The sequence below is a fragment of the Nothoprocta perdicaria genome, unplaced genomic scaffold (genome assembly GCF_003342845.1).
Source record: "Nothoprocta perdicaria isolate Ctin4 unplaced genomic scaffold, notPer1 scaffold_132, whole genome shotgun sequence".
Lineage (NCBI taxonomy): Eukaryota > Metazoa > Chordata > Aves > Tinamiformes > Tinamidae > Nothoprocta > Nothoprocta perdicaria.
Window position 1 is genome coordinate 2260216 of NW_020454450.1, and position 11341 is coordinate 2271556.

An 11341-nucleotide genomic window follows, 5' to 3' on the forward strand; every position below is an offset into this window, starting at 1 on the left:
GCTAATAAATCAATCATTTCCATCCACAAGTCTTATCCAGGGCATGTGCTTATACCTTTCCTATTTCAGTGAAGAGCCATTACAGCTTGAGGGTTGCTAGCTAGATCAACTCTTCCACAAAAGGGGAAATTGCCACAAATCAATTAGTCTGCTCCCGTCTGCACATGAGCAAATTCATTACCACTGTGACCCACTTCCAGGAGAGTAAACCCCTCATCAAGGATGTTCCTGATACTCACACTGTCGCCACAAGACACATCTATGCTGCGGGACATGCTGGAATACAGGAGCCTGGAACTCTCAAAATTGCCATTTCTTCGATACCGCATGGTGCCCATAGAAACCTGAAACAGCACAGGAAAGGGGGAGATGAAGGCTCRGAATAACAGCCATTACTTTCACCAGACGATATGATAACTTGGGGGTTGGACTAGATGACCTCTGAGGTCCCTTCCAACCTTATGCATTCTATGATTATATGATTAAGACTTTTCCCTTCCCAGTCTTCACTAACCCACTCTTCCACCCTTAACCCTTTGGAAAATACCCACTGCCCTTCAGTGTACAGGATAGAGCGTTCTCACCTGCAGAGCTGCTGCTCAACACTCCCCTTGGTGCTGGGCTGGGCTGCAGGCAGCGCGATGCACGTGGCAAGTCCGAGCACACTGCTCTTTTCAAGCCTGGGGAAGAGAAAGCAAAGGGGAGATCTTAGTGCCATTCCCTACTTACTATAATTATTACTATATTATCATCATCTTGATGGGAACTTGTAAATGCAACAAAACTCCACTCTTCTCAGAAGCGCCCAGGGAAAGCAGGAGAGATGATCAACACTAAGGTGGAAAACTCCAACTCAACTTATATTAAAATATTTTTTAATCACAAGGAATGTCAAAAATGGGAAAAGAGCCTAGAAGTTGTGAAATAACTCCTTYCTAGGAAACACTCCAAAAGAAAAGGCCTGGAGCAACCTGACCTGTCTGGACCAACTTTGAGGAAGGGATGGACCACAGGTCTTCAGAGTTATCTTCCCACCTAYGCAACTCTGCTTCCAAAAACATAGTCATTATCAACAACTCTGGGCAAATAAATCTTCTTTTATATGGCACTGCATGATAGATGTGTTCTAGAATACCAAGAAAAAGCAATCCAATGCAACTTACCTTTTACAGATGAGAAATTGAGGCTAACAGAAGAAAGCTGATACCACCAGAGACATTTGCTATAAAGAAACATCTGATTTTCACATGCCAGAGCTCCACCAGGAGTAYGAATGCTGGAAGATGTCCAAGTACACTCAAAGTATTATTTCTGCTAATTGCTATTCCAAGAGCTTTGCAGCTATCATTTTAAGGCCAGCAGAGGCCAAGTGCTGGGCATACACAGAGGGATGTCCAAAGAACCACCAGGGAATTATTTGGACATGGACAAAATGTTGACATGAGTACACATCAAGATAAAAGATGATTGAGATGTGTCCACCATACAACTTCCTCCACAAAACACTTAGCTACACAAACATCCCCTGCAAGAGCAAGGAAGTTTGCTGCTACTACTAAATTAAAGCTTTACAGAATAAGATCAGTAATCGTGTGTTGGGAGACATGTTTCCTAATAAACCAGTAAGCAAGTAATTTTAATTTGTTATGATGCTTGATRTAAATATAGATGATTAAAAAGCTAGAATGCAAGGTAATGGTTCCATGGGGAGAAAGATGTTTTGGTCTTGATCTGTGCAATCTACTTATTGGCTGAGTTTTATTTGTTGATGCGCTTAGTAAGTTTAACAACAGAATAGTGACCATGCACATAACTATACAGAGAAGAGATTAAATGGAAACAAGGGCATTAAATTATTCATTGAAAACACTAAAGAATTTCAAGTCTGTCTCACTGCATCKGTAAATAATTGATAAGAATGAATGTGCTGCAAACAAGTTGAAAAAAGTTCGCAGGAGGGCAGAGAAGCTCTGAAAAGCTTAGGCATTATTTTTAACTTTTTTTTTTTAAGTTTTGAATAACTTAATCAGTAGCATAGGGTTGAGTTGATATTTATGAAAGAAATCCAATAACCCTACAAGTGATAGAAACAGCACAAAAACTGTACATGCTTTAAATAATGAATTGAAGAACATAGCTGCAGTCTACATAACAGGCAAAAAATTATTTTCCATCATTTTGAACCTATTAAATATGGAGAAAGGCATACAAAGTACAAAATACTGTATTAAAGCATTGCTTCCTTGACACATTTTTATCACTGGCTAAACACTATAGCAGTCCTCTAAACRGTCTACGATGACTCCTATAGCACTTGGAATAGTTTATTCCAAGAAAATCTTCCACCTGTCAGTGACTGAAGGAAAAACATGCAACAAAAAATATTATTTTTTTTTTTAAAGAGACTTCAGTTTTTACAGCAGGCTTTTAAAAACCAATTCCAGCTGGAACCAAATTGGCTACAGCTAAACAAGACCAACTTCCATGCTCAGAAACATCTTAGATTCATTTATGCCTCTAATCATTATTGCCATCAACCTAATTTTAGCCCCTGGTTTAAAATAAAAGTTTCCTCAGAAGATGCGAGACTCACCTCAGTTACAGACTTTTCAAAGTATATAGTCTGACTGCAGAAAATACAAAACCTAATCACATCCCAGGGTGAAATACTCTCCAAAATCTTCACAAAATGCCCCAGCGATCCTGCTGGACTCATTCCTTGAAGAAGGTTTTGATATACTTCAGCTTGCAAAGCTCCACCTTTTCTGATTGGTGTCACACCTTCCTTTTAAGGGAGGACGCAAAAGAGGAGGCAATGCACAGGAGAGAGCAAGAACAGATCATTTAGCAATTGATAAYGAAACAAGACTAAGTACAGCAGGATACAGGAAAAAAGTAGGTTACTGCTAAGTGTCTGAAAACAGCAATGTTTCTGCTCCATCTTCTATCATAAGAAAACTACAGTATTGTTATTTAACTTAACGCTATTAAAAAGCCACAAGTATGACAAGAAAATGCTTATGGGAATCAATATTCAGTTTTTAATACACCAAAAGAGAACAAAACAGTCTTAAAGTCAGCACTTAAGGAACTAACTTACAGAAAAGTTGCTGACATGAGTGACCATACAGAAATCTACAACTGATTATTTAAACCGGATATAAAATTCCTCTGAGCTTCTTAAGTTTTTCAGCTGCAAGTCTCTCTCACCAGTGTAAAGTAACCTGGTTCCCTTGTTCCTTTGAATTAACATTTCACTTTGGAGARAATAACTTAGATCATCATGAAATTCATAGCTACTACTACTAGCTTCCCTACAGTAGCATACACCAACAAGCCAGATGGGATTAAAACATGCTTTTGCCTTCCCCACCACATGTGTGTTCAGCTCAAGGACATCATTCATCCAATCCATCCACTTCAGAGATCATTCTAAAGCAGATCTTGGACTCGTAACTTCCACACAAGGCTCTGGGAACAACATTTCTCAAAGTAATTCCCCATGATACTCTGGATTCACAAATATATTTTAAAAGAACAGCCTTTCAGAACCACCAGGGAGAACAAACCTGTTTCAGCACGTCCTGTTCAGACACTGCACCTCTGAACAGCATTAGAAGGGGAAGAAAGAAATAAAAATGACTAAACATAAACTAGGGGATAATACTAAACACTTATCCTCAAAAGCACCCCAAATACAAGTGGTATGAACTACACAACAGACCTGAGGAGAAGTTAAGATAATTATCGGCCTTTTCAGCTCAAATCCCATCTCCCTCCTTAAGTGCTCAGCTGTTCTCAGCAATGACCTAAGCTTCCTGTTCATCTCTCACTACTTTTCAGCTGTGAGCAAGGACATCTGAAGATGCTACACAGATGGCAAGGCAATCTTCTAGCAACAGGCACCCCACAAAAGCCCTAAGATTGAACACACAGTTCTTCAGATCAAACAGGACAAGGACAGTCTAAAATAGATACAGACACACACGTGCAAGACTATGTGCACAGACTACATATCACAGCAGTAGAGAGGAAAATTACAGAATAAGCTTCCAAGTAAGACTCTAGTTAGTGGTCCAGAAGGACCTCTAGTGACCCAGAAGATCCCTTGGATAACAGTGGTCCAGAAATGGGGCATCCCTTGAATAATGCAGCTTCCCCAATGGCACGGGTAATGCAGGAATTGTATCCTATAAAGCTAGTAACTCCAACTCAGGAAACATGAATTCTTCACTATGGGAAATGTTTCAGAGAAGTCTTTGTATGACCTCCTATTCTTACATTATTCTCTGGCTATCAGCTGTTGATCTCTCTGGAAACCAAAACAAAACGTGGTTTCCCTTTTTCCTATGTCTACTTTGACAGGACAGGGAAGTGCTTTAATGGGACATGTGCACTACACAAGGGTCCTACAGAGAATACAAAACTTTGTGACATGCTGTAGTCATGCACTGATGTTAGACCCATACAATACGTTCCAGAGACCCAGAAGAGTCATGTGAGCTCCTAGTGAATATGTCTGAACATTAAAACCTGCTTAGTCATACACTGATTTGCATGGCATCTTGCTTGTATGCAAGGTCAACTTTCCAGCTGCAGCAGAAGATGACTTAGGTAACCAACTTATGAGCATACAAGTCTCAAAAGATAATAAGGCACATGATCATTAACAGCACAAGGAGTTGGTGAGGAAAATGTGCTGCAGCTACTCATTTCTTTCCACATGCTGCTGTATGTGTTCATACCCTTTAGGAGAAAGAGGACTGTGCCTGAAGCCCTRGATGCTCCATGCACCCACCAGCCACTGCAATCAGATTCTTTCCTCTTGCCCAGTACAAAATTTGACTTTTTGTCAGTACAGTACAAAGCCTGACTTTTGAACTTCCAGGTCATATTAAAACTCAGTAAACTAAGCCTGTGTTCTTCACCCCAACTGCAGGTGTTCTTCATTCCAAGAAATGCCAAGGAAACTAGTCAAACTATAACCAAAGCCTTACATAAATTGCAGGGTTTATAYCTGGTTCCAGTGAAACTTTGGTATGAAAAACAGATAACAGTTTGGGGGGATATTGTGTCTTGATGGAGAAGAGCATAAATTCCCGGAGGCAGGGCTCAAAAGAGAAATATCTGAGAAGGCAACACTTTATGGCTGCTCTGCATTGATGTAAAGTTGGGTAAAAAACAGCTCTAAACAGTCTTATTCCTCCTACAWGGAAAACCTTGTAAAAATCATATTTCTGGCTAGCAAACTGCTCACGTCACAAGGATTTAATATTTATTCCTGAAAACAATTTTGTTATTTTTAGCTGTTTGTCCTTCCAAGCTACATAACATCCTATCACACCTACAATGAGTAGTAACTGAAGAGAACACAAGCCAGTGCAAAACATTTAAATTCCGGTAATTATAGGGATTTCAACCATTCAAAAAGAAATTATAATTGTTCAAACCTACTAGAAGCACCTTTCATTGGTCTGAATGCCATGGTCATCCCACTTAAAAGGGACAATATCCTGGACAAGTGTCATTTGTGGGGCAGAAAGCCTCAGTGCCACAGGAGCCTTGAGAGTCACACTGGGACAGAACAGAAAGCTGCAGCCCTACCTGCTCTTCCACCTGGCATTTTATTTCACAAAAATTTCAAATCTCTAACAATATGAATTCCTGAATGCACACACTAGCTTGGTTTGTGGTGTGAAAAAAAACTTTGCTTTTGGAGAACAAAGGGTGAAATCTTTCTGATTTGCATGTTTGTACAGAAAGCTTTAAAAGTACATTTTGATGTGAAATATTAATAGGTATGGCTAGAACACTGTGTCAAATTTTCTCTGTAAAAGCCTTAAAAATAAAAAGATAACCACCATAAATAATTATGCAATTTTCAGCTTATGAGCATTTGGAGTGATTTTCAGAGATGACTAGAGGTTGTGGACCTCAGGCTATTAGGCACTTAAGAAATGTTCTGAGAAAGTGTTGATCAAGCTTCAGAAAAAAGTATAAAATATTTTAGATTACCTCAAAAAAGGCAATCTCAAACACTATTCAATTAGAAAACTGAGACTCGCTTCCACCAATTTCAATGCAGCAGGTTCACCACCTTACCCTTGCCACAACTATATCAATCTCTGAATTTAACCAGGATCAAAGCAGAATTAAACTAGAATAATCCAGTTGATCACAGCAGAGATACCTATAGATCTAAGTAGCAATTCTTTAAGACAGATTAAGCAATGAAAGTTTTGTAAGTTGAAGACCAAAAAGTTAACAGTAGTAATAAGTCATATTCCTATTTCACCAAAACTAAACCTATTCAAAACCACTTTAMAAGGAACATCTTGTACTTCAGTAAGAGTACATACAAATAACTCAGGAATTACTTTAAATTCTTTTCTTTTTGAGGTTTAGTATAATAACACTAAGATTCGAACTATTCTTTATTAATAACCAAYGTCACTCCGTTGTAAAGGTTGTAACTTAGACATGCTCATCAGTATTTTTATGGTTTSAGTTCTTTCAGTGCATAAGATTGATAAGCATACTTCACATGCACTGAGATTGTATTCATAAATCAAAGCTGTATGACACACAGACAAGTAGTAACATAGAAACAAAGTGCTACAAAAAGCCTTCACAGATTTTAATTTAATCAAAAGAGACTGCTCCTGTGAAGAAATACATCTGTTTCTACAAAATATGCTGTGAAAATGAGCAATATAGATTCAAGCAAAATTAAGCTCTGTGTGTGATTATTTTGGTCTCCTCTCCACAAAGGGAGCACAGCATGCGTATCTCATACAACTATTCAAGTTTTACAACATGGCTCAGAGAATAGTGTGCACCATGAGCAGTGACTCATTTATTGTCCCCTAGAGGTTACCTCCTAATCATATCTCCAATGAAATCACCAATTAAMATGTCCTTAATCCATGGAAGTCATAGGATTGGAGTCTATAGGTTGGCAACTATCTCTGGAGGTCCCTGGTTCAATCCAYTACAAGAGGATTGCTTTGGGCCATGCCCGGTTGAGTTCTGAGTATCCCAAAGATATATAAGAATAGAGATTCTCAACTTCTTTGGGAGGTTTTTCCAGYATTTGACCACCCAAAGACAGAAAAATCTTTCCCTACTCTAACTGTCCTTTCCTACAGAGGCAAATTGCCTTTTTTTCCCTCCTTCCTTCCCTAAAGACACAAACAGGTTTACTTCATTCGTGGCAGATGGTTCATGAAATTGTCCTTAAAAAGCTCTCGTGATTGAGACTCCATACCCTCCTAAGTCATCTAGAGTGCTTTCCATGCCAAACTCCTCTCTTTACTTCAGAGAAAGGCCATGAAGCACTGGACGACTCTGCTTGTGGACCACACTCACATGAAAGAAGAAYGGTTACCAGTATCCTCTGATGATTTTGTTCAACTTCGACGTGTCACCTGTAGATAAAAAAGAACAAGTTGCTGTCTTACAGAGAAATCTGTTCTACATAATAGTCATATGGAAGTAACAATAAGCAATTGCAAATGCAGAAAGGATGATATATTTTCTGGCCTTATCAGACAATGTTATGTTTTTACAACCCAGATGAGAAATGACTGCAGCTCCCTGATCTATTAATTATGAAAACATTTCCTCTGTTCTTCTGACATGTCAACAAATATAGTCATCTAACCTACTGCTGGCTCCCTGTCAAATACAGCTAATTAAATTACATTTAATTAACCTAGGATGGGATTCATCATGGTAGGAGCCAAATGTGTATACAGTTGGTTATTTTTATTTCCCTTGCAAACCTCTGTATAAATGCAAGCCTAAATCCAGGAGGACTATGGTAGGATAAATGRGGTCCTATCTGCACTTTCAGATTCCCACAGCTAACAGTTCTGCTCACAGTCATTTGGGACCACTGAATAGAGCCAAATTTCATCACATTCACCTTTAGCTTCTGCCTTGAAAACTTCCAGGCTCTGAATTAGATTTCATTTCATTTTCATGGGAATTACAAATACAGAAATTCTGGTGCATTTAGAAAATGTCAGAATACRTACATGGAGAATTCTTCATTCTTTCATTAAAAGAAAGCAGGTTTCTTTTAAAGAAAAAACAGGTTTCTCTTAAAGGTGTCATGAAAAGGAATGCYTTTAGAAACATGTTATTTACTATCTACCCTGTAGAAGTGACAGGTCAACTAGAGAGAACTTGTCCAGATTCCACTGCTATCTGTTTCTTGTGTAAACATAAACCAGAAAGAAACATCAGTGAAGGAAGTGCCAGGAATACAGTGTTGCTAGAAAGTATCATCAAAAATGCAGGTGACATTTAGGGTGCTCCAACTTTGAAAGCAGCATTTCTGGCAGCAGATACCAGACTACTGCTCTAAGAGCCCAGAACCATCGTAGGCATGGGCAAAATTCTCCTATCAGGCTGCAGGTCCTGTTGGAAACAGCACAGATGTGAGAGAAAACAGAACAAAATGCCAGAAATGGGACCTGCATCACAAGACAGTCTGACCACAGCATCACACCCTCTGCCCTGCCCCGTTTCCACACAGACCCCCTGTAACATTTCCCAGCAGGGATCCCAAGCTCCATGTCTGCAATGCTCCCATGTGAGTATTCCTGATCTGCACTTGGACTCCTTGCTCACCAGTGGCTCCAGTTACAACAYGATGACTTTCAAGCACATCTCAAACTCAGGTGGACTCTCTTGCAATCACCCAGCCAAGCCCTGCACATTTCATTGGAAGAAAAAAAAATGTGACAATCTGTGCTTTTCACTGGGTCTGTGAGCTCCTATTTCAGCAAACACCTTAGCTGGTACCTACCACAGTCTTTGCTSAAAGGATTGGACTCTGGAGCTATAAACTTCTCAGGTCAAGCTCTGCCACTCACCCCAGGGCACTTGGAAAAACTTGTCCCAAAAGGAAAGTAGGAAAAACATTAGAGACACCTTTTCCTTTTTGCAGCGGAGACTTTGGATGCACACAAGTTCTATGAAAAAGAAAGACCTCAGTCCACTAGAAAAGCTAATAGCCTCCTCCAGCTTTGAGAGAGGAGAAAGAGCACAGACACCATCACCTGATGGATGCAACCTGGGTGGCCGAGCAAAGGACTGGCCTCCTCCAACTTTATGAAGAGCTTTGCATTGCACAGCACCTTGTTCTCCATACGGCTGATACTAAAAAGTCATCTTCAGAAAAGGTGGAATAGACGGAAGGAAACCATCACCAAAAACAATTTAGTTTGGGCRGTACTCTGCAAGAACTCCTCACTCCAGGGACATTCAGAAAAGTTTCTAGCTAAGAAGAGCCTTGAAGTGAGAAGCATTAGAGGCTACACTAATAGAGCTATCAGCTATGCCGAGAATTTCAGTACAAAGGAGAAGCAAAGAGTAAAATATAGTCAAAGGAGCAAAATCTCCAGGGAGCAGAGGTCAGACCAATCAATACAAAGATGTAGTCAATATCTGCTGAAAATGATGCTTGGAAACAAATGCTAAATATATGTATTTTCCAGAATTTCACAAAGAAAAYAGTCTTATGGAAAATGCACAAGGAAGCTTCCAGTAATTACGGATATAATGTATATTTCTTTCATTGACCATTAATTTCTATTAATTATTAAYCAGCCATTGCAGTCAAGACTATGGCTTACAAACAATAAATGATAGGGGTAGTTTATAGATTTGATTTTACATCCATCACACAGCATGCTAATGAATGATAAATGACCTAGACTAAACCAGGAATTTGATCCTCTTATTGTTTCATCGATTTCCTGAGGCCACGGGGAGTTTGGGATCAGGGAAGGTCAGTTGCTTTGATGGACACAAGTCTAAGGTGAGGCCCAAAGGTGACACTCGACCATGCTATAGTCGCWCTCCAAGGAGCTTCCACCTACAAGGACACCCATAAGGACACTCCTGATTCCAGGAGATCTCAGATCTCACATGCAGCAGCAGCAGGGCAGAAATCTTTCACTAAACCCAGAGCCTTCACCTCAAGTTCTTCTGGTTTTAACCAGAAGCAGAAAGAGGTGGAAAGTCTCTCAGTTCACCTTCACGTCTCGCACCTGCCCAGAAATACCTCTATTCCTCTCCTCCTCTTTCTAAATCTCAGCAGATACTGCCTATCCTAATATAGGACAATATTCTCTATTCCCTATACAGAAGCCATCTAAAACCCAATGGCTTTTAGAATTTCCACATGACCGGCCACACTCACCTTGCATTCAGGATCTCTTTAGCAAATCAGCAGTACAAAGCATTCATAGGCCACAGAAATATGTCCAAATTTGATGAGTAACTGTAAATATCGATAATAAATGGGTTCCTAGGAAGCAGAGGAAGACTGCAGGTACACTGCCAGACAAGGATCTCTATCTTCAGGACATCCTGAACAAAACTGTGAAAATAAGGAGAGGGGAGATTTTAAAGCTTGAAATTATATTAAAGATAAAGTATCTGGATTGTAACAATATATGCTATCTGCTGCAAACTTTTCACATCTCTTAAAAACAAAACCCTTACTTTGAATCAAGCACCATTCAGCTTTTCACATTGCAAATAGCAGTATTAGAAAGATCCATCCGGAACTTTCACACTTTCAACTCTCCAGCTTCTCCGGCCTACAAGAAGGGCAAAACCGCAAAAATAAAGCATGTTTTTGGAGCTGACACTCCCCATTTGTGAAAGCACTTTCTCAATCAATTGGAGAAATAATGAAAACATTTATGATTTCCATTTTTTTCTGAAATTGCTGAGAAAGGTTTTCACTGCAGGAACTTGTACCACATAGCCTGGAATCCACAACCAGTGACATTTAAAAATTAATTTAAAACTGAAAAGGTAATTTTGGAGTAGTGTCTCAAATGTCAGATGGATCTATTAAAACAGCTCTTGACAGACTAATCTATAAGTCCTCCTCTTTWAGCGTGATATTTGTATTGATTTTTAAGATAGCAATCCCATTACTACACATTAACAGCATGGACAAGCACCTCTCAGCAAGTATTTAGTGTTACAACAGAGCAAAGCAAGAACATGAGGGCAATCATTTTTTCCATCACAGAAGGTGAGGTTAAATGGTGAAAGGAACAGCTTAACACTTGCCATCCTAAAATCAAACCTATCTCTAAAGCAAGTTTTCAGTACAGCACTTCTGTGCTGAAACTGCTCTCCAAATCCATTCCATGTAGGTATTTTGCCCCCTTCCCACCAACTTTAACATCTACCTTATTTTTTAACCCTACTCCGAGTAGGGTTAAAGCAGTTAAGATACTCAAGCACTTCAGATACCAGAAAGAAGGTAGAAACCACAACACCAAAGCAGGAATTTAGACAGCCACATTGT

General features: G+C 39.5%; 1 protein-coding gene and 1 long non-coding RNA gene across 8 annotated transcripts in view; both read right to left on the reverse strand.

Annotated features, from left to right (window-relative positions):
* The window catches only part of TRPM8 (transient receptor potential cation channel subfamily M member 8), a 47639-nt gene extending 47289 nt beyond the window's left edge, over positions 1 to 350 (reverse strand). For 4 of the 5 annotated variants that reach the window (XM_026033750.1, XM_026033749.1, XM_026033747.1 and 1 more), the window contains exon 1: positions 240 to 329. In XM_026033750.1, the coding sequence (XP_025889535.1) occupies positions 240 to 329 (90 nt within the window). Of the gene's footprint in view, positions 1 to 239 lie in introns of all 5 variants that reach the window. The other variant, XM_026033751.1, reaches the window with a different exon arrangement.
* Positions 351 to 603: 253 nt separating this feature from the next.
* LOC112942751 lies at positions 604 to 10389 on the reverse strand. Of its 3 annotated transcripts, none has more exons than XR_003248444.1 (3): positions 10214 to 10389; positions 7369 to 7427; positions 604 to 680 (listed from the first exon to the last, which is right to left on the reverse strand). It is a non-coding gene; the product is annotated as an uncharacterized LOC112942751 (long non-coding RNA). The 3 variants fall into 3 exon arrangements; XR_003248445.1 differs by lacking the exon at positions 604 to 680 and adding an exon at positions 2605 to 2785; XR_003248443.1 differs by lacking the exon at positions 604 to 680 and having other exon boundaries at positions 6742 to 7427.
* Positions 10390 to 11341: the final 952 nt, after the last annotated feature.